Below are 23345 nucleotides of genomic sequence, written 5' to 3'. Positions count from 1 at the left end.
AGCTGTATCCCTATCAGTGGCTGTTTGTGAGGACCACAGAGGAGATGGCCTTCAAGTAATCAGCTGGTTCAGGCAGGAGAACACTGTTGTGGGAGATAGAAAAAGGGTGCATCTATATGGTGAGAGGGGATGCACTAAACTTCTCTGTGAATGTGATGTCTTGAAAACTGACTCATAAATTTGAGTCATTGGCTGCATGCACTGTCTTCTCTCTATGAGTTCAGTAGGCCATTATTTTCTTTTCCAGAACATTCTAACTCTATAGGTAGGCCTCTATTGTCTAAGTTATCTTCCAAACCTCTTTTAGATGTTTTTTGTAGCTTATGCCTATGTCCACCTGTGGATCATCTGTTTAAAGCTCTACTCTTGCCAGAAAGTGCAAATCATATCCAGCCATATCACCTGCTGATTCTCCACTTACATCATATCCATCTACTTGTCAGTCTTTAAATACCTCTGGCTCATAGTTCACACCATTTTCCCCCATAGAGTGCTCTCCTGTGCCCCCAGACTCTGTTGCTACCATCTCCCTCATTCTATGATTTACTTTCCTGTAAGATTTGGGAGTTGCAAGTTTCGAACTTTTCCTAAAAACATCTGTCCCCTTAATTCTCCTGTAAAAAACAAGCTCTCCCCATGTCATGTTCTCTTTCCAGCCAGTAAGGCCTTCTATGGCAAATGGTTTTGTATTTGAGTCCACTTGCTTCCTAGTGCCCCAGTTCAGCCAGTAAGCTTTGAGTGACTTAAAGGAAAAAAAATCATGTCTTTTATTTCATTTGATGTCCAGAGCAAGCACAGTGATGAGTTATGTTGAGTGAATGGGTGAGAACATAAAGCAGAAACAAGCTATGCCCTCTCATTAGCTCTTCTGCTTGACTCTGTTCTGGGGCAAGGCTGTCAAGCCGGCTAATTTTAGGACAAGTTTGCCCTGTTCTTTCTTTTAACACAGAGCCCAGGTAAAAGTCAAGTTTAAAGCCACACTATCCAGGCTGCTTTCTCCCAACAGACCTCACTTGCATAGACAGTATGATTGTCCATCCTTGTATTCGGAAATACTGCAACACATGATGCGGACTTCATCTGATGGTTGTGGGTTAGAAGTCATGTGTTTAGAGGCTGGAAAGACGGCTTGGAAGTGAAGGGCACATACTACTCTTACAGAGAGATTTTTTGTTCCCAGAACTCACCTTGGTTGACTCACAGCTATTTGTAACTTCAGCTCTAGGGGATCCCACACTCTCTTCTGGCCTTGTTGGGCACCCGCACTTACATGCTTATGCCCATACAAGGGCACATGTAATTAAAATCTTTTAGAAAAGCACTGTGGTTAGTCAAGAGGCAGAGGCAGAAAACTTGCCAGAGGTTTTGAAATCCTTTCCTTATTGTGAGATACCTTTACTGCCCGAAGGGGCTGTGTGAGTTCATTATGCCCTGAGCCTACTCTGGCCTGGAGTTGGAATCTGGTAAGGTACATCCCTGAAGAAACTATTTAAGGTCTGAATTGACTAATACCTCTTTGAATCAGAATGGATTCTTGCAAATCTCTCTGTCCTCCATGGCCCTGAAGTAAAGAATAAATCATTTGACACCACAGTCAAGTCTGTTGATTCTGAATCTGGCTGAACACTGCATCTCATGCCCCCAGATGGCATCAATCAAGCAAGACTTTTTAATCTCCCCTTTGTAGTCAGCTCTCCACCCTCACTATCAAATTTCTGCCATTACTTTCTCTGTTGTGCTAGCCTGTCCTGTGGGAAGTACATGTATACTAGGTGTTTTGTTCTAAAAGACATCGATTCCCTGGTCCACCATGTAAGCTTTGAGCTTTTCCTAGGCCTTCATTGTTTTATCTTATTCATTTATTTCTTTATATGTGTGTGGCTTATGGAGACTGAACTATAATTTTACTAAGTAATATTTGTATTTAGAGATGGTCTTAATAAGTTAAGTCTAGGTTAGCCTCGAGTTCCCCGTACAGCCTTGGTGAGTGTTGACCTTGAGATCTTCTTACCTCCTTAGACTCCCAAATAGAGTGGAGATTACAGGTCTGTGCCACCAGGGCTGGTTCTTCTAAGTCTTTCAGGAAACAGTGGCTTTAACTTTATTTACCTGGGAAGGTTACCTGATGGTGCTGTAAGGAAGATGAGTACCATGCCCAATGGAGACATTGCAAAGGACACAGTATGCATGCTCCAGATTTAAACTTACTCTGTCTCTTTCTATCTGTACATTTTGGGCAGACTTCTTATCCTTTCTTGGCTCCTGCCTCATTGTCTGTAAAATGGGAGAAAATACGTATTCTTGAGGGTTAATAGTAAAGAGTAAATGAGCCTTTAGAAGGATCTGTAGAATTTTTTTTTTTTTTTGAGTTAGGCTTCTGGAGTTCAAAACAGACTTTCCTGCTTTTACTGTCTTTAAAAATTATTTTTACTATTTTTGCTTGTGTGTCGGTCATATGTGTGCATGTGTATATATGTCATCTGCGTGGATACAGGTGCACATGCACTTGCGTGCATATGCATGTAGAGATCCCAGAGCTGATAGCGTGTCTTCCTTCATTACTTTCCTCTTTATTTCTTGAGGCAGGCTCTCTCAATGAGTCAGGAGTTTGCCAATTCAGCCAGTCCTAGCGAATCCCCTCTCTCTGCCTTCCCTAGTGCTGAGGTCACAGTCAGCTGCCACCCCTGTCCAGAGGCATTAAGATGGGTTATTGGCTTTTGAGCGCCTGCTGTCACACTTGTACAGCAAGCCCTCTGTTGACCTAAGCCATCTCCCCAGCCCCAAACCTGACTGTTTATTACTCCACTGTGATGTTGGGAAAGCGACTGATCTCTCTGCTTCTTGGGTCCTCTAACTATAGAGTGAGGATGATAATAAGAGCCCCTACTTTGTAGAGGCTTGTAAGGATCTGAGAAAATACACATAATGCTTTTTGAGGTGCTGGACCCCTGGCACCACTGCAGCCCAACTCTGGTATGAGTATAGATGTTGTGAGAATGGACAGGACTCATAACTTTGAACCTGTATTCAGCACTGCACATGTGTCCAGGGCTCCATTGAAAGTTAGTTTCTCTGAGTCCTAAAGACAAATAACTATATATTTTTTTTCTTTTCATCTTCTCCTCTTGTGACTTATTTATCACATTTTAATCAAAGTTGGAGGGGGAGATAAATAATGGTCATTTTGTGTACATATATCTATATCTCAGTGTAAAGAATCTGAAGGCAATATGACCAAGTTGCTTTTTACTACCCTGAAATGCTCAGAAAGGCATGCTTTTCATGTTAAATCACAGGGTCTCACTCTTACCCAAAATTTTCTTGAATGATGATAGTAATTAGGCCTCTCTAAATTAAAAGTGTTGGTAAAACTCTCAAACTGTTTACTCTTAGACACTCATGTGAATTGATGACAGGAGGAATATTTTTAAAGAAGAAAGTAAAGGGTGTAATTTTAGATAGGGAAACTCTAGTGGCTAGCGATGGACAATACGGTATCATTTGGTGCCATTTGTGAAGCAAAAAGACCAGAGTTGGTCTGTGAGAATGCCTCAGAGCTGCAGGAAAGAGGGCCTAGTTAAAATACAGTTAGCTGGGCCCCCTATAGAGTATATGATTCAAAAGGCCAGGGAAGGGGTCTGGGAGTTTGCATTCCACTAAGTTCTTAGGTAAAGCTCGTGGTGCTGTTGGTCTCAAGTTAGGCCTGTTTTTTTTTTTTTTTTTTTTTTTCTGGAAATGCAAGAGTGTAAGCATGTCTGGGGAATCTTTCTAGAAATAGGCTCATCACAGACCTATAAAATCAAGACCTCCAGGTAGAATGGAAACTTAACCAGCATACCTGCTGATTTTTTACAATGGAGGATCATATTAATTGGGTAGACATGAAAAAACATCTGTTCACCAAGATAGGAAACTAAGAACAGACCAAAAAATAATCATATCAAAATCCAACCTGGTGAACCAATGAATTCATTGGGCTGGATTACAAAGCACAGATAGGACCTGGGCAGTGGTGGCACACGCCTTTAATCCCAGCACTCAAGAGGCAGAGGCATGTGGATCTCTGAGTTTGAGGCCAGCCTGGTCTACAGAGAAAGTTCGAGAATAGCCAGGATTACACAGAGAGACCTTGTCTCATAAAACCAAAACCAAACCAACCCAAAACACAGCATGGATGGGTGACTGGTGTCTTATAGGATTGTAGGGGATCTCAGATAGCTGCATCACCACACATTCTCACCCTATCATGACCACCTTGTAGAAATTACATCATGAAGCTCCCTTTGCAGCTGACCTCTTCCTTTCTTATATATTCTGTCACCTCCTGAGGTTATTTAAACCAGGTGTGTAGTAGGTAGGGAGGAGTGGCTTGAATTGCTGGCAAGGGTCCCATCACCCTCCTCACCCTCCTTCTACTGGGGAGTATCAATAACATCATTTCACTTGCCAAAGAGGCTACCACATAGCCGCTCAGAAAGTTGCTATGGTTGCTTGGCCACTGTATTCTCTACTCCATGATAGCAGTGGGGTGAGCTTCCTCTGCCTGGAGTCAAAAGGCCATACTGTAACATTGGGTGAACTTAGTAATGGAAAGCAGAAATCACTTCCAAGGCCTCTCTTTGGCTAAGTCCTTTGAGAGATCAAGGTAAAGAAAGGCTGAAAGGAAGGTGAGGGGTCTCTTTGCTTGGGAATGTTCTAGTAGAGTTTAGGGCAAATTTAGATTAAATTTAGAATAGCAATATAGTTCTCCACCAGAGTTGCATATTAGGATTCTCTGAGGGAGCTTTAAAATCCCCAAGAACATTGGAACCTGAGAGTGCATCATCAGTGTCTGTATTTTCTAAAGTTGCTCAGTAATTTTCAGTGCATATCTAAAAGTACAGAGGACCAAAATAAAAAGGGGTGGAACGTGATCTCCATTTTGCAGCAAATTCCCTCCATAACCAGGAGGGTGTTTCCTGATGTCTTCAGCATAGATTCATCTTTGGTAAATGGAGTGAAGAAGAGTTTGATTGGATCAGGCTCATGGTTCTTGGCTTTGTCATTGACTGTAGTCTGATTAATCTGAGAGAAATAATAAGATAAACACATGCCATTCTAAAATCAACAGGGTTAAGACTTAGGCATCTAAAACTGTTCATTTAATTCCCTGGGTTGTGGAATGGGCATGTAAGGCTAGGACAATTCAATTAGTCCCTTCTGAGTCAAGCATTCTGTGTTTCTATATGAGCTGCTCCCTGGCTTCCTGTTGCCAGTGTCAAATTCTTTGCTGAAAATAACAGACTAGGCTTTGAAATGTCAGGCAGACATCCTCTGTCAAATGACTTTTCTCGCCATGTACTTAACTGCAGTAGTGAGTCGCTTAATTATAAGAACGACAACTAATCTTCTGTGGAACACTCAGGGTTTGATATCTTACAAACATCCTTACCAGAGAGTTAGACTCATTATGGCTATTTTACTTAGGAGGGCATGACAGCATTGGGAAAATACAGAGAATACTTCCCCATGTGGCAGTAGAGAATACTTCTCAGCATGGCAGTGGAGTCCACTTTCACATCTCAGGCTGGTTGCATTATGCCCAGACTTTTAAAATAGTGACACCATTGGGAATTACTTGCAGAACCTTTACAGAAGTGTCTGATTTAGTAGGTCTCAGATAAAGCTGGTATTCAGGGCTTCTGATAACTTCAGGTCATGTCTTTGTTTGAGATCATCTTGTGGCTGATGCTTATTATATTCTCTCTCTCTCTCTCTCTCTCTCTCTCTCTCTCTCTCTCTCTCTCTCTTTCCTCTCTGTTGGCTAGAGGTTAGCACTAGTATCTTCCACAATTGCTTTTCACCTTATATTTTAAGCTAGGGTCTCTCACTTAACCTGGAATTTCCTGATTGGCTAGACTGGCTGGTCCCCAAGTCCCAGGGATTTTCCTGCCTCCCCAGTTCTGGGATTTCAGGCACATCCTGCTACATCTTGCTTTTACATGGGTGCTGGGGAGCCGCACTTTACCAATAGCCATCTCTCTGGCTCAATGCTTAAAATAGCCAGGTCCTACCTGAATCTCACACAGAAAAGGTAATCAGGCCTCACTTTGGTGGCATACTACAAATCTTATGGGCACTACACATATAAACTTGTAGCCCCTTGTCATGCCCCAACATATTCATCACAGAGTGCTATTTTCTTCTGAGTGGATCCTTGGGATGTTTTGACCATATTCTAAAGACATTGCCTCTAATGGAGTTTTGCATGGATTCTTTATGAATGTCTTTAAAAGGTTCCAACATCTTCTTTGGGATATTTTCCGACTTCATAGCTTTTTAGTCCCTGAAATAGCTTATATTTTCGCATAAGCTTTAATCTGGTGACGTCATGTATGATGATATAAGGCTTTTGTAAATATGAATAAATACATGAAAATGTAAAGGTGAGAGATATTTGAACATTTCCAGAGATGAGATTGAGGAAGGGGTGAGCACAGACAGTGTTGAGCAGAGGCAACAGCTGTCAGGAGGATGGGCATGCTCAAGGCAACTGGTACCCTGGTGGGGACTTAAGTAGCCCTCTTGTGCCAGGGTACCATCATACTTCTGGGTTCAGAAAACATGTACTGTGAGAGGCTAATTATTTTAGGCCTTATATGTCAGGTAGCATATAATTTTTTTCAGTATATGTTTTAGCTATTCTTTAAAGTTAAGGAAATTCTTATCTTGAAGACCATATCCAATATATATATATATGGTCCATCAACAAATTTTACTCTTATTTAAACATAAAATAATAATGATGAGAAAATCACCTCTAAGTATATAATATATTCTCTTATGGTGAAAGAATAAGTATTAAACACACAAAAATTTTACTTAGGCTTCTAGGAATGTCAAAATGATCTTTATAATTATCACTTACTTAGCACTGATGGTCCTCAAATACTTTCATAGCCCTTCTCCCATGCATGCACCCAAGGTATGCTCTATGAACCCATACCGCATGAGAGAATCTATTTGAGGTAAAAGTTTGCAGTTAATGAAATAAGTAGCCCACTTGGAAAGCACAAAACTAAACAGAAGCAAGATGCATAGAAATTCCCCATTACTTGTTCCTTTCTGGGAATATTAGTCAGAATGCCATCTTTAGCTTTATATCACTGAGCAAATTGAAAGGTCAAGGCAAATGGCCATTCAGTTAGATGACAGATTCAGCTAAAGAAAGATAGAAAAAAATAAAGACCCCCTGAGGATGAAAGCAAAGCAATTCTACTGTAGGAAGTTGCTAAGCTGAGGCACATTTGAAGGGCATTATAGGCTGGGACTGATCCTATGGGCATTAGTGACAAGAATAACCTTGGCTGTGAGTGTGCGAATACTTTCACAAGTACAGCTGCTCATTCCATCTAGACCTGGTGATAGTCTCCCAAGAGTCAGAGAATGAAGCCAGGATGCATCTGCGACCATGCCTGGCCATGGCTCTAGTCTGGAATGGAAACATCTGATGCCCAGTGAGGCAGAGGTGACTCTTTGGAGGTCACCTTGGTAGGGAAAATAATTTTGTTGCTTCACTCCTTTCTAAGGGGTCTCCCAGGTTATTGTGAGATAACTCTGTTGTCCACTGTCTGGGTCGTGCTGCGACTCTATCTCTGGTCATTATTGGAATGTTTTAGATTTCAGTGCTGAGCAAGATACTGACATATTGATAAATATTAGTTGAGAGCGTGTGATCCAAAAAAAGAAATGAATGTAGGGCATTCCATAAGAAGTTCTTCAGCTTGGGGGAGATTTGTGAACATGTTGTTTGTCGACGGAACTAGGAGGCCTCATCTCACTACAGGACAGTGGCAGGAAGAAGTGGTGGCTGTAGCAGATGTGAGGAATCGTTGAGAGTGCCTGCTGAGTGAATATGTTATCCAGGTAAAAACATTCAGGCGGCTGTAAACAGAAAGCTTGAAGTAGACATCATGGAGCAAATATATGAAGGTACTTGTTGACAGAAGAAGCAGGATGAATGTCAATACATGGGAGATGACTTCTGGGGAAATTCTAAGGATGGCTCTGTAGCTTTGTCATGATCTTACTTGACCCTGTAATGACCCCGGAAATTGTGGGGACCTGCCCCACTGGGAACTTAGGTCACCTGTGAAGAGGTGGCCCCGAACGGAGGAAAGGCCCACGGAGCCTCCCTCTTACCTGGAGACAATCAGACGCAGCAGGGAGTCAAGTCAAGCAAGAACTCATTTATTGATGGGCAGTAAGCCTCTTTATACCAGAAAACTTCAGAACCCTAGGAGGGGATGAAGGAACCAACCAATCATTTTAAAGATCACCCTATTTACAAGTTGTTTATGCCCTGACATCATCTCCTGTTTTTAGCATAAATAACTATTTGTCTTTAATCTCCATACAAACAACCCAAGTTAACTTTCTCTTAGCCATCCTTTGTATCTATTCTCTGTACAAACAGTTTAAACTAACTTCCTCTGGTACCATTTGTATCCACTCTCTGCACAAACAGCTTAAAGCTTAAGCTCTGTTTATCTAAATTTCTTTCGGAACCCTCTTTGCAGCCCATGTATGCCACACAGGAAATAGTGTCTTAATAGAGTTTCCTGATGTTACCCCTGGACGATGGAGGGACCCAGGCTTTTACCTGGTCTGGAAATGGGTGGACTTGCTCCTAAGGAAGTGATATAGAAAGGAGGAACTATACTTTGCACCCATATTCTAACTGGGATCACTAAATGAAGATTTGAAAGCCCATGAACGAACTTGAAGAAGGCGAGAGAGCAATGCGTAATAAAGGAAGAGAGACTAAAGAAGCACAGATAAGGTAGAACAAGTTGGAGGGATGGGCCATGGGAAGGTTCTAGGATGAAATTCAAGTGGGAGGATGGAGAATTTGCAAGTAGGAAAGGCAGAGATGGAGCTGTTAAAGGGCTTGAACTTTCATATTGGTCACTTCTTTAGGGCCTTTCACTACGTGGAGAGGGCATGACTCGGGTCATCTTCCCAAAGCTTGTGTAATTCACATACGTGAAATCTGAAGTTGGATGGCAAGTGTCTGGTTCACAGCTCTTCCACTCCGACAATACCCATTACAGTGATGAATGCCTAGGTTTTTGTCCTGGGGTTAAGGTGGCGGTGGGGTGGGGTGAGTGGGGTGGAGCTAAGCCCAAGATGGAGAGCATGTTTTGGGATAAGTTGGAACTGGGAGACTGATGAAAAAGTAAATGCCAAAAGAGGCCATGATTGTAGAGGATGCTGTATGATTAATATAAGGAGACTTCTGGAGTGGTCTGATCATTCAGTTTCAGGAATGGGTAGCTTGTATGGCTGCAGTTAGAGAAAAGAGCTCCCTGAATACAAACCCAAATATTCTACTCTTTGACTGTTTACTGGCAAATTCTTATGTACTTCTTTGGAGCTGACGTGGCATCCTAAAAATTCTTCTGCACATGTTATACCATACTTAACCCTCCTGTTCCTCTTCTTATTTTTTGCCTGGTCTCACACAATTTAAAATAGATAAATAGATTTTGGACTATACATATTCTTATTTCTTAAAGAAACATGGACCTATTTCTGATCCACCTTACTATTTATTCATTTATTACTTGTTTAGATTATGTATGTGGTGTGTGCTGCACATGTGTGTAGGTGCATATGTGTGTGCTGGTGTGTATGCACCTGTGTGGGTGTGCATGAAGGCCTAATTTTGATTCCAAGAGTCTTCCTCAATCACTCTACATTGTACATCAAGACAGGGTCTTTCACTAAACCTGGAGCTCACCATTTCCTCTAGTATGCTAGCCAACTTGCCTTAGGACACTCTGTCTGTGCCTTCCCATCTGCTAAGTTTACAGATGGGTCACCATTACCACCTGTTGGGGGATATTCGATCACACTGTGAACCCCAAGTTTGAGTTTGCATTTGCGTTGATTAAATAAATTTAACCTTGGGTCAGAAGGCTGTTTTAGCAACTAGCTGACACAAAGTAATCATGGGGCATCTGGGATAGACAGAGACATAGGAAGTAGTAGGGTGGGCTTTAGAGGAGCATAGCTTTTTGTGGTTTGGCAAAGCAGAAGCATGGGTCTTCTGTGGACACCATCAAGGAGAGAGGGTTAATTCGTTACCACTCAGTCTCTCTGAGCTTGCAGCTTTTCACCCCAGCCTTTGAATCTCTGGTCTTATTCCTAAATAGAACGATAGAGATTTAGTTAAAGCTACCTTTAGCATCAGTGACAAGGCCAGTGGGCAGCCAAGCCACTGCTAGTGAAGCAGGCTAGTAACAATGGAGTTGCAGTTGCTGGCTGAGATTAACAGTAGATTAAGGCACAGCCACTGTGCCAAAGTCAAAACAACAACCACCTGGCATTTATATGGGTTCCAGGGATTCAACTCCAGTCATCATTCTTGGACAGCAAGCAGTTACCCACTGAGCCATTTCCCTAGCTCCTGATCTGCTTAACTTAAAAAAAAAAATGACACAAATACCATAATCTATACATCATTCAATTCCTATTATGAAGGTACTTTAGAATACCTTTATATTTGACAGACCTGCAGAAATGGATCCTTGATTCTGACCATGTTTCAGTCTAAACCAGAAGTTGACAATCCCTTTCTGTGCCACAATAGATATCACCTCTTCTTGACTTGGGTGTTATGTGCTATCTGTCACTACTAATCAATTCTGCCTTTGTCATGCAAAAGCAGTCAAAGAAATTACGTACGTTGACAAATATGTGTTCCAGTAAAACTTTATTTACAAAACCAGATGATATAGTAAAGTGTTACTGGCAAAATCAGAGGAAGAAGAAAACAGACGATTTGGGGATGAAGTTAGAGTAGGAACATTCTTTGTTCCTATGTACCTTTCCAAAGGCTGGCAGGAAAGCCCAGAGTTTCTGAGGTACACCTTAATTAGCTCAAGTGTTACAGTGTCTTGGAGGAAAAAGTATAAATTCTTGGAACAGTTACTTTGTTTTCTCAGCAAAGGATTCTAACTGGTTATCAGTGACACAGTAAGGTTTGGGAGAAGTAGGAGCTCACAGGGATGGAGGTTCCAGAAGGTTCAAGATGGCAGGAGCTGCCTTGGAGTGACATTTCTATGTTCAAGGTCTTGTATAGGAGCCAAGATGGTCTCAGAGATGAATACTCGTTATTTTTTATTCATGTGCATGTATGTGGGGGTGGGCGTGCCTGTAGAGGGCTGAAAAGGGCATCAAGTCCCCTGGAGCTGCAGTGACTAGCTTCAAGTTTCATTGAAGATGTATATCTATGTGTATCTGCACACTTAATTGTATATGTAGGCATGGTTCCTCTATCCTCACACATTATAAATAGTGCAAAAAGCAATAGTATGTGGTAAGTAGTGAGGTTTGTACATTCAGTAAACCTGATCCCTGTGGATCATTGTAATTAAGTCTTCAGAGACTTATGGACTATGAATTTACTTTGGCATAGTGCTAGGTATTTAATTGGTAGAGGTATTTTCTATAAAGGATTAGTCTCTCCATAAATCTCCAAAGACAATCTGGAACAAAATGAAGTCTCTGGGCCATCTCTCATTAAATTAGAATTCTGTGCAAAAGGACAGATCCTTTAATGGTTTGGATGGTTAGACTCCTGGATGTGGCCTTGACTTCACCCTTCCACTTGTGACCAGACTGCAGGAAGAGACTGTTCTCACTTACTCATCAGGATCTTCAAATGTTCTTGGACACCCCCAAACATCAAGCAATGGATGGCTTAATACAACTCACATCCATCACTAGAGGCAAGACCTGATGTTCCCACACTGCCAGTATTCAGCTTACATATATGAAGGTCAACATCTTTTATGCACTAGAATGTGAAGATTTTTTTTATTTACTTTCATGGGACCTCAGGAAGAAAAATAATAGCAGAGAGTAATGATACTTCACTTCTTTGATGTGAAGATAGAGAAAATGAAATCTCCGGAGGTCTTTGGTAATTAAAAGGGGATTACATCTATTGCATAATTTTAGATAACATAAGAGAAGCCACTGCTATCCTTTCACATACCAGCACATTATTGATGAAGCAGCTTCAAGAACACATTAGGTGATGTTTTATTGCATTATTTTAAGCCACAGAGGTTTTTATATATGAAGGGTATAGATTTATGCTGAGTGATTCAGCGAGGAAGCAGGCACATCAATTTGTTCATGAATGTGAGCTGGTGATTACCTCCATTAAAGTCACCAGGGTAGACTGATCACTTTAATTTAGGCAGAGGCATGCACACAGCATTTGCTAGTGGTGCGTGTCTCCCTAAGAACACAAGCAGAGGAGCTATTTTGCACCCCAGAGGAGCCCTAGACATGCAGATTTGTGTTGTCATAGGTGTCTAACTACAGACGAGGGTGCAAGGACTGATGATGGTACTGCAAAGAAATTTCTCTGCAGGTCTGTGTAGCAGAATGCTGCATCTTCTTCATTCAGTTCTTAGCTGCCAAATGCTGACTTAATGTAAAACTGTAAAAAAAAAAAGATGGGGGGTGGTATGGGGGAAATTAAGTATTAAAAATGTGTAAAATTGCATAGAAAATTGAGAATATTTGGAATATGAGATGAAATAAATAATATCAAAAGACACTGAGTCCCTGGAATTGCATTGACCAGAGACCATGAGCCTCCCAACATGGGTGCTGGGAACTGAACTGGGACCCTCTGAAAGAGCAGCAAGAGTTCTTGACCTCTGAGCTATCTATTCATCTCTGAACCTATCACTATTTCTTTTGTTTCCCCTTAGTCTCCTAAGTAATACTCGAATTTTTAAAACAGGTTACACATGAACCTCTGTATCTGTGGATTTAATGCCTAAGAATTCATTGAACCATAGATTGAAAATACTAGGGGAAAATTACATCTATCCTGAACATAAGCAGATTTCTTTTCCTTTTAAAAAAAGAGATTTATTTTTCTTTTTAGTTATGTGTATTCATGTGTATCTCTGTGTATGTCGTGTGTGTGTGTGTGTGTGTGTGTGTGTGTGTGTGTGTGTGTGTGTGGTGAGATATCTACAGAGACCAGAAGAGGGTGTCAGCTATTCCTGGAGCTAGAGCTACAGGAAGTTGTGAGCCACCAGATATGGATCCTCCAGAAGATCTTTGATTTATCTTAACTACTGAGCCATCTCTGCATACCAAAACAGACCTTTTTGCTATTATTCCCTAAACTATAGAGTCCAACAACCATCTACACAGAGTTTACATTGTAGTAGGCATTCTAAATTATCTAAGCAAGACTTAACAGTATGCATAGTTTAAATGCAGAAGCTTACCACTTCAGTTAAATGACTTAGGACCAATCAGTGCAGATACTACGGGATGAGTAGCTTAAATTCTGCCTTCTCACTGAAATGGAGGTTCCTCTATGCATGAATAATATTTAACTTATAATTGAGTCTAATTAGTGCCATCCATATGTGCATGGGCATAGGAGACATCCACTGGAACATGGTCAAGATAAGAAGAACTACACTAAAGAAAACCAACTCTCCCTCACCTTGCAGCATTCAACTGCAAGCTAGCTGTGGGGACTTTGAAGGATCTTGACTTCTAGGCACAAGCTGCAATCCATGTTAATGCTCTCTTATAGCAGGTTATATCAATGCATGAGTGTGTATAAAGCTGCAGGTGGAATCTAACGTGCTCCATGTTGTCATGTTTACAGAGAATAACAGAGTTCATGAATTTCTGTTACCCTCTATTCTCTCTGGTTTCATATGGCCATGGGAATAAATGGCGAATGGATCCTTTTTAATAGTAAATAAGTTCATTTTTTCCTCAACTTTACAGTGATGGTGAAATATTAACACAAGGACTAAGTGCTTTATGGACCTCTGAATTGCTACCTCGCTTTTATTTCAAAAGTATGTCCTTCTTAAGACATGATTATGATACCTGAAGGTACAAAATAAATGAAATGGTACAGCATTTGGAGGTTGATTATGTGGAATATGTTTAGTGTTTGGAATTGAACAGAAACAACAAATATTTGAATATGTAATTTGATTTTTCAGGTTCAGAAAAATGAGAAAGCATTTTCATGACTCAGATGTATCTCATATCACTTTGGAGTTAAATGCCTGAATACTTTACAAGTTGGGGTTATTTAAAGTGCAGTAGTGTTACAGGTATATTGACTGTTGGACTGGTTTTTTTTGGGGGGGTGCGGTAAGTGTTCAAATAAGATTGACATATATTTTAAGGTTTATTTCAAGGTTTATTTCATTTATGTCCATGTGTATATGCCTGTGTGTAGGTATTCACATGTGGAATGCAGGTGCATGTGGAGGTCAGAGGCATTAGATGGACCTCCTGAAGATGGAGTTATAGAGGTTGTAAGCCACTCAGTGTGTGCTCTAGAAACTGAATTTGGATATTCTGCACAAGCATTATGTTTTCCCACCTGCTGAACCACGTCTCTAGCTCTCAATTGGACATTCTTTAATTTAAATATTCATAATATATTTATATGGGGCCTTGACATGGTTCTGATTATCATCAATTCACCACTCCATCAGTGTCCTGGGAATGTTGACAAGCTGTTTTTGTTCATTAAAGAGTTAGGGAGCACATGCCAATCATAATACAAACTGAGTTCAGGAAGCAACTTATTGTATCAGAAAACTTGGCACCGGTTTTCCTTATGGGTTTATTTTCTGTCACAGTATGCTAATTGTATTGTTTGTTTCACCTGCTTACACAGTGGAAAGTAAAGGAAAGTAAGGAAAAGAATACAGTAATCACCGAACAGAAAAGAGATTGACTAACTGAGCAGTCAGTAAAGAAAGATTAAAGGATGGCTAGCTGACCTCTCCATGAAATATTAAATAGTAATGAACACTTTTTTTTGAATTTCTAAAGAACTTTGTGTGTGTGTGTGTGTGTGTGTGTGTGTGTGTATGTGTGTGTGTGTGTGTGTGTGTGTGTGTGGAGAGAGAGAGAGAGAGAGAGAGAGAGAGAGAGAGAGAGAGAGAGAGAGAGAGAGTTTGGAGGTCAAATGTCAAAGCAGGGTGTCTCCTTCAGTTGCTCTTCACCTCCCTCAACCTGGACCTTGCTGACTGAGTTGGCTGGCTGGTCAACAAGCTCCAGGTATGGTCTCATCCTGTCCCCACCTCCACAGCACTGTGATTGCAGGCACAGAGTATCACCACATTTACACAGTAAGCACTTTACCAATTGAGCATAGTTCTGAGTGTCTCACATTCCCTAGTCTTAGGGTCAGCAAGCACACGATTTAGTGATGGTTGACAAGCTACTTCCTTTCCCAAAGACAGTTTGTTCTAAGGCACTGAAGCCATGCAAAGATCACCAGCTCAGTCTTTTCAGCTTTTCCTCCCCCAATTCAGTTCTCTCTCAAAAGTTCTGGAAGAGGACTCCTTTTCACTGTGGCTATAATGCAATTGGTTCACCAAACAGCTCTGCCCACCATGCTTATGGCCCATCCAACTTTCAGACATCCCACATCAATTTTAATAGCCCCAAATTTAATATCCTATGATAAACTATATTGTTTTCTAGGCGTCCAGGAGGGTGGATAACTCTTGTTGTCTCAGTTAAGCTGTAAATAATTCAGGAATGGAGAAAGAAAAGGCCAGATCCAGCTGGGCATGGACATCCCATAATGTCACCTGCTTGGTTGATTCAAGCAGGATACAAAATTGTATCAAATTTAATCAGACTACATAATGTCTTCAGGGCTGCAGTCTATGCTCTATTCATGGTCTATTGTCTGTTTTTTGCTTATTTTTTCCTAATGTCTAATGACATTAGTTTTCGATTTGTTCCCTCACTCTCTCAGTCCCATTGTACTAAAATGACCATAGAGACGAGTCATGCTTCAAAAAATAGGGTATTTTATTCAGCTGAGAAGATTCAGATTTCATTGGACTTGTAGTTAAAGAATAGACGATCAAGACCATTTATAAGGCGTTTGCTGCCTGCAGTATTCTTAGGGAGTGTTAGTTGGTTGAAGCTATGTTATTCATGAAAACCACCTGGAAGACAAAGCCATAGGTCATCTACTGACAGAGCTATAAAAATCAAAACTCAGGAAAGTCTGTTCAGCATGATTATGGCAGTGGTTTGTGGGAGAAGCAGAAGAGTGAAAGCCATAATGAAACAAGGAAGGTAGGGATTTGGATGGCATCCATGACCAGTTTCAAACACACACCCTGCCTTCTGAGATACTGAAGTCCTGAGTGTGCAATCCGGAATCCTCTCAGCATGTTTCTGAGTACAAGAGAAGGTAAATGGAATTCTGATTTTAAGTGGAATTAAATGTAGGAGTATTTTGCAGAGTAGAGGCTGCCAGACATTAGGATTTGTGCATCTGTGGAAATTAAAGAGAATAAATAATCGGAGGATAGAGGAGAGTGCCAGCTGTCTGTTTCTGCCCACTGTTGCCAGCTCTGTCCCTCCTGCTGGGTTCTGTTGGATGGTGAGCTTCTACTTTACACTGCAGTCACAATGGAGTTTATTTAAACAAAGGGCAAGAAACCAAAGAGATGCAGGAAGAAAAGCTTGTCACTGTCTGGATTTTACAGTTTGGTATTTCTTTCTTTGTGAAAGAGTCCAGTTGTTCGAAGCCCTGTACCTCTCCTCCCCTCCTAAGCCTGCTTCTAATAGGAAGTGCACAGCCAGCATTGGTCTGAACAAGATGTCCTTCTGTGCTTGGCCAGCATGCTCATTTGTGTGCAAGCTTCAACTCCAACAAAACTCAGATTTTTCTGGTTTATAATAAGCTTTTCTTTAACCCATTAAGATGTAAAAAAGGTTTTCCAGAGCTGGTGATATCGGCATGGGAGCTAAATCTTTTTATTGTAAAGTATTTTTTAGCCATATATCAAGGTAGTATAATAGGTCATCACATGTCACACAGTTTCAACAGTTCTAAAGAGCTGGCCAGTCTTGTCTGTCTTATACCCCCTCCTATTTCTCCAAGTTCATATAACTGTAAATAAATACCAGCCATTTTATTATTTTGTTCATCAACATGTTCATTGTCTCTTTAAATTAAAAAATTGTAACTATGTGTGTGTATGGGGGAAGGTTTTTGCACCTGAGTACAGGTGCCTTTGGAGGCCAGAAGAAGGCATCAGATCCCCCTGGAGCTGTAGTTACAGGAGATTGTGAATTTCTGGATACAGGTGCTAGGAACTGAACTCAGGTGCTCTGGAAGAGCAGTAAGCACTCATAATTGCTGATCCATCCCCCCTCCCGCCCCAATCTCTTTTAAAACAATCAATACATCATCATCATGCTTCTTAAATATGAATAACTCCATAGTAGCAACACATATTTAGCCAACATTTAAGTTTCTTTGGCTTCACTAAATATACTTTAATTTATACATTTATTGATTTCCATAATTGCACATGCTTGCAGCTTATTTTATTCAGGATATGAATAAGGTGTTATGACCTTTCCTCTACCCATTTCTTACCATCAGGACTTTCATGATAGCAGTCTTGATGTTCTAAGAAGTTCTACACTTGTTTTTGTCTTTTGTATTTTCTGTCAAAATTGAGTAAATTATACAAGTTGATCACTTTTAGGTTTTTTTTTGGTGGAGAAAATGTTTTATAGATAGTGCTATAGCTGTCTTAATTGCTTTTCCTGTTGCTACTAAAAATACCATATCAAATGCAACTTAAGGGAGAATGGATTTATTTGGCTCACAGTTCAAGAATATGATCTTTTGAGGTAGGAAAGTCAAGGTGGTGTTCACTTAGGCAGCTGGTCATCTTGCAGCCACAAACAATGGACACTGAATGCCTGTGCTCAGCTAGTTTTTTCTAATCCCCTAGAAGGTGCATCCCCAGGGCTGCCACCCATACTTAGAGTGAGTTTTTCCACTCCAATTAAACTAATCTAGATAATTCTTCACTCCTGTGTTCAGAGACTGACCCAATCTCAGTAATCCCTCACAGATGGGCCTGGAGGCTTGTTTCCTAGGTGATACAAGATCCTGTCAAGTTGACAATCAACACTAACTCTCACCGTGCCCTTCCATGAGAAACACCATCTGGTTCTTGTTTCCTTCTCTCTTTTTCTTATAGCCATTCAGAAATCAGAACTATTATTTCATTGACTGTTATTTTTTTTTAAGAAATGCAAGAGAATATTAACCCAGACTTGTTTTCAGAAGTACTTTAATTTTCATGTTGGTGTCATACAGCACTTTTTAAAAAATGTGACATTAAGTCTGTCTCACATACCAAAGAAGGATGGTACAGAACAATAAAATAAAACCAGTATTTCATGATATAAACAGTTTTTCAACATCAATACAGAAAGAAATCAATTAAAAATTAAAAGACCAAATTGAAATAAATACGTTTCCAAAAAATTGCCCACACTATTCTGATTTTTCTTGGGCTACTATGAATAAGGAGGGCTGCATTTGGGGTTCACAACAAAAACTATAATGTAGGTAGGAGCTATTGTTTACCATAGGGTGGGTAAATACTGATTAGAAGGTATAGTGAAATTTGTTTAGTCAAATGATCGTAACTCAATTTTGAGTATCTCCCATGGAAATCATATTCCAAATCATTGTACACAGCAACTTCTACACACTCATGTTAACAGTTATTTTTTAATGATTCAGTCAACACATGTGGAAGACCTGTATTGGGTACAGCAACTTCTACACACTCATGTTAACAGTTATTTTTTAATGATTCAGTCAACACATGTGGAAGACCTGTATTGGGTACTAAATTAGTCACTGGGAATGTACAATGAATAAACATACAAAAAATGTTGGAAGCTGGAGACATGGTTTAGCCTTTAAAATCTTGTACTGCTCTTTGAGAGAACCCAAGTTTGGTTTCTAGCTCTCACATAGGGTGTCTAGGAACTGCCTGTAACTCCACCCCTATGGGGGTCTGATAGCTCTGGCTTATGCAGGTACATGCATTCATGTGCACACACCCACATGCAGATGTACATACATACTCATAGTTAAAAATAAAATAAATCTTTGAAAGGCATACAATAATAATGATACTTACCAAAATGGAGACAGAATAGAAACCATGAAATATAGCCAAAAGAAAATGAAATTGGGAGACGTCAGTATTAGCCCCTGTGTCACATCTCAAAAGCTATGTGCTCATGGGCCCCTGGTGTCCTTTACTGTGAGTGAATATGAGGCACCATTGTCTTTTCTCAAACTTATTTTAAAAACTAAGTGTAACGGGGAAGGCCATTTAAATATGGGTGACAAGAAACTAGAAGACAATATTTGTAACTCATTGGAGCTGTAATTTTGGCAGTGTATATTCTCATCGTAATAGACATAAAGTATCCCCCATCTTTCTTACCAATCTTCAAAAAGCAATTCTCACCCTGATGATGCATTGAGGTTGTTCTGGAAAGTATTCATACTTCACCATCAAAGTGTTTCTGGTTACTGATAAGGCAACATCCCTCTGCCTGTGGAGAACTCACAGAGCTGCTTAGAGGTTAAGCCTCTGTCCATTCCAGCGCTGTGCTCCACCCACGTCCCTGCACTGCCCACCTCAGGTTTCCTCCACCTTAGCGATTATCTAAATGGGCGGTTCATTTTCATTTCTTTGAGTGTTAGGGCATCTGCCAGAGAAGCAGACTGTTTTAGAGACCAGAGACACCCAGAGTACAAAATGCCTGTGGCCCAGAGGGGCCAGGGGATTGTCCCTCTGCTAGTCACTTGTTCTTCTTGTGCTGCTCCCAGCCCTCACCGCCCATCAACCTCCCTTTTAGCCTCTCTAATCCTCAATCTCCTGACTTATTGACAGCAGCCTGATGGGATGGATCAGAGTTTTAATGGCAGCTTTGTGTACTGTTGACCTTGGCCAGTCAATCTGACCTTGTATTACCAAGTCTTACTCTGACCTTGTATTACCAAGTCTTACTCCTTGATGAGAGGAAAAAAAAAAAAAAGTAACCTAATAGGGCTGCTTGTTCGGGGAAGTTGAAATTTGTTTGTTTTGTTTTTAGCTGTTTTGGGTTGTTTAATGTTCTTGAAAAACCAAATGTATATTGTTTTACGGTAGAGGTGGGCTATATAGTTTTCTATGAATCCCACCAGTCATACAGTCTTTCTATATACCAGTCTTACCTCCTCACGAGGGCATTGCATTGGCTGACTGGTATCTTTAGACAGATGTAGATTCCATTTGTAGAGAGCTTTAGTTCAGCATGTGATAAGTCTTTCAAATGCAAAACATCACATGTAGCATTTCTCTCACTGGAAAGAGTCAAGGATGGATGCAGCCAAGAGCATGGTATTCTTTACTGAATGATGAGTCTTCAGGGGCTCATGAGAAAGCGAGCACAAATCAGGGCAGTGCAAAGGAGAGAAATGTCCAAAGTACCTCATTTCAAAATATGCTTGTGTATGTTTGAGGATCTTGAAGCAGTAGTTTCTTATTAGCAGTCTGGTCTTCAGGTAGACGTGCCTGAACTCACTAAGGAGTATCCCATGGTTTAGCACAGAAGGGTGGCCTTATTATACTGATGATGGGATGCTGGAAGTGAATGACATTTTTCTGAAAAGTACAGGTCACTCCTTTTTTTTCTCTTTCTTTCAACTCAGTTTTTTCACTTGACTCTTCTTCCACACAGGTTGCCAATTTGGCCTGTTCTATCTCTAACAATGAGGAAGGGGTGAAGTTAGTCAGGATGGCAGCCACCCAGATTGACAGCCTGTGTCCCCAGGTAAGTGCCCTTTGCTTGGCTTCCAAAGTCCCTTTGTATCCCAAGAGTCATGGCCCTCTATACAAAACCTCTCTCTTTTTACTTGATCTCTCTCTCTCTCTCTCTCTCTCTCTCTCTCTCTCTCTCTCTCTCTCCTTCTATCTCTCTCTCTATCTGTCTCCCCATCTCTGTCTTTCTCCCTCCCTCTCATTAGTCGGGTTGCACTGTGGCAAGCAGGTATGTGCAATGCACATGCGCGTTGAGGCCAGAGGTCCACTTCTATTATTCTCTTTATTATTATTATGTGTTTTTATCAAATGTCTTTTAGTAGATCTGAAGTTCATGGATTTGGTTAGGCTAGCTGATCACTGTGCCTCAGAGATCCACTTTCCGCTGCACCCTGCCAGGCTGGGTTAAGTAGTGTGCTGCCACTCGTGGTTTTTCATGTGTTCTAGGCCTCCCAACTTAGGCGTCTGTGGAAATCACTGTACTCACCACGCCATCTCCTTAGCCACTTTCAGCTCCATCATTTTCTAACTGGAATATGTTAACTGTCAACCCAGAAGAATTTACAGTTTTACCTTTCTCAAAAAAGAAATTCCAACCACTCCGTGTATTCAGGATCACAGTGGCGATTATCATCATTTGCACTCATATTGACTCCATTCTGTTTGTTTGGGGTTATGGTTTAAATGTTCTACATCTATTTACCTTATCTCAATAAGTAAATTATAGGCTTGCACATGAAGAAAGCAAGGGATATATTTCTTGCACATCTGTGCTAAGAAAATTAGACTTGTCCAGCAAATACTTTTTGAAGTCTGAGGCTAATTACTGTATCTTCAAAAGAAGCAACAAAATGTAATTGTGGCAAAAAGGAAAAACTTCCTTCTTCAAGTTTCTGATTGTGCTGAACACTGACAACTGATTTATCTGCAGTAACTTCAAGGTCTGGGGTTCCGACTTGTGCTTTGACTGGTTTCTCTCCCTTCTGAAGAATGTGATCATCACGTCCCCGTGTTTTCTAACCCACAGGTCATCAACGCTGCCCTCACCTTGGCTGCCCGGCCACAGAGCAAAGTTGCTCAGGACAACATGGATGTCTTCAAAGACCAGTGGGAAAAGCAGGTCCGAGTGCTGACTGAGGCTGTGGATGACATCACCTCAGTGGATGACTTCCTCTCTGTCTCAGGTAGTCACCTGCAGGCCCCTCACCAGAGAGCTGGAGGGAGCTGACAAGATAAGAAGTATCTCAGCAATGATATGGGTCTGTGATTCAAGGCCTGTCTTTGGTCTTTGAGTTTTCAGTCATCCCAGCAAATGTGGTTACAACACCCTCTTGAAAAAATTTTTATCTCAAGACACCGAGTCAGGGCATTTGAGGGAAAAACTATAACTTTCTGATGACTATCTCAGAACCTGAACAGATTGTAACAAAGAGGCTTATAGTCCATTTTAGATTTTTCATTTTTTGTTAAGCAGGATGGATTTTCAGCACATATAAATGACCCATATACTTGGATTGGTTAATTCATTTGACTTATGCCTTAAAATAGGCAATCACTTATTCTGATATAGGTATGTGAAGAAATTCTACTTGTCTATGTAATACAACCTGGGATTACCTGGAGAGAGTCTCCATGAGGGATTGACTACATTTGGTTGTCCTGTGGCCCTGTGTATGGGGAATTGTCCTATATTAATTGATGTGGTAATGTCCAGCCCACTGTGCGTGTCACACTTCCCTATCTTGTACTGTATAAGAGTGGAAGACTTGAGCTGAACACAAGCAAGCAAGTCAGGATGTGTGCATCCATTTCCTTCTGCTCTTGATTCTTGCTTGTGACTAGTTTAATACATTCCGGCCTTGACTTCCTCAAAATGATGAACTGTATCCTAGAGCTGTAATCTGAAATAAGTCCCATTGTCCCCAAGTTGCTTTTCTCGGAGTATCTTATCATAACAACAGAAATAAAACTAGAACAGAAATTTTTGCTAGTGAAGGCTTGTGATGAGGCAGGTAGCCTCATGATGAACCCTGTAAGTCACACCGTTTTGCGTATATACTTGGGAAGATGTATAATGAATGGAGTGAAGGAACACAGAGGCACTCACCACTGTAATTGCAACTTTCTTCTCTATGAACATAATCAGGATGGAGGAGGCTAGAAAATCCCGATGATGATGAAGACATTCTGACTTTCAATGAACTTCATCAGTGCCATTTCGAGATCTGGCTACTTGCCAGCAAGTGGGCATTATTCCAAAGAGCTTTTTGACCAAACATGTTTAGCTCCAGTTTATCTGAACAGGTCTCAGTTGGGAAGAGGTCATGGCAAACATCATTTTTTTGTTGTTGTTGTTGAAAAAAAAATCAAGTAATCCTTGAAAATTCTAATTGAAAAGGTGTTGGTTCTCCCCACAGGTGTGTGGAAGTCATACCCAGCAGCTCACACAGCACTTGCCACAACTTGACCTGCTTGGGGGGGGGGGTGGTTCTGAGTCCTGACAGAGGCAATTCTCTCATTGATGAGAGGCAGGCCACCAGGACCCATAACTATAGCTGTGGAGATGACTCGGCAGAGGCTGCTGTGCTTATGCTTGGCGATTTTCCCTTCTTGTATACTTTCCAT

The 23345-nt window shown here is 40.9% G+C and overlaps 1 protein-coding gene across 4 annotated transcripts in view; it reads left to right on the top strand.

Moving 5' to 3' along the window:
• The window catches only part of Ctnna2 (catenin alpha 2), a 1136313-nt gene that overhangs the window by 1013171 nt on the left and 99797 nt on the right, over positions 1–23345 (top strand). For all 4 annotated transcript variants that reach the window (XM_059258010.1, XM_059258006.1, XM_059258007.1 and 1 more), the window contains 2 exons: positions 20641–20733; positions 21748–21904. In XM_059258010.1, the coding sequence (XP_059113993.1) occupies positions 20641–20733; positions 21748–21904 (250 nt within the window). The remainder of the gene's footprint in view (positions 1–20640; positions 20734–21747; positions 21905–23345) is intronic.

Source organism: Peromyscus eremicus, chromosome 3 (genome assembly GCF_949786415.1).
Source record: "Peromyscus eremicus chromosome 3, PerEre_H2_v1, whole genome shotgun sequence".
NCBI lineage: Eukaryota > Metazoa > Chordata > Mammalia > Rodentia > Cricetidae > Peromyscus > Peromyscus eremicus.
The sequence above is the reverse complement of the archived record's forward strand: the minus strand, read 5'-3'. Positions and strand labels throughout refer to the sequence as shown.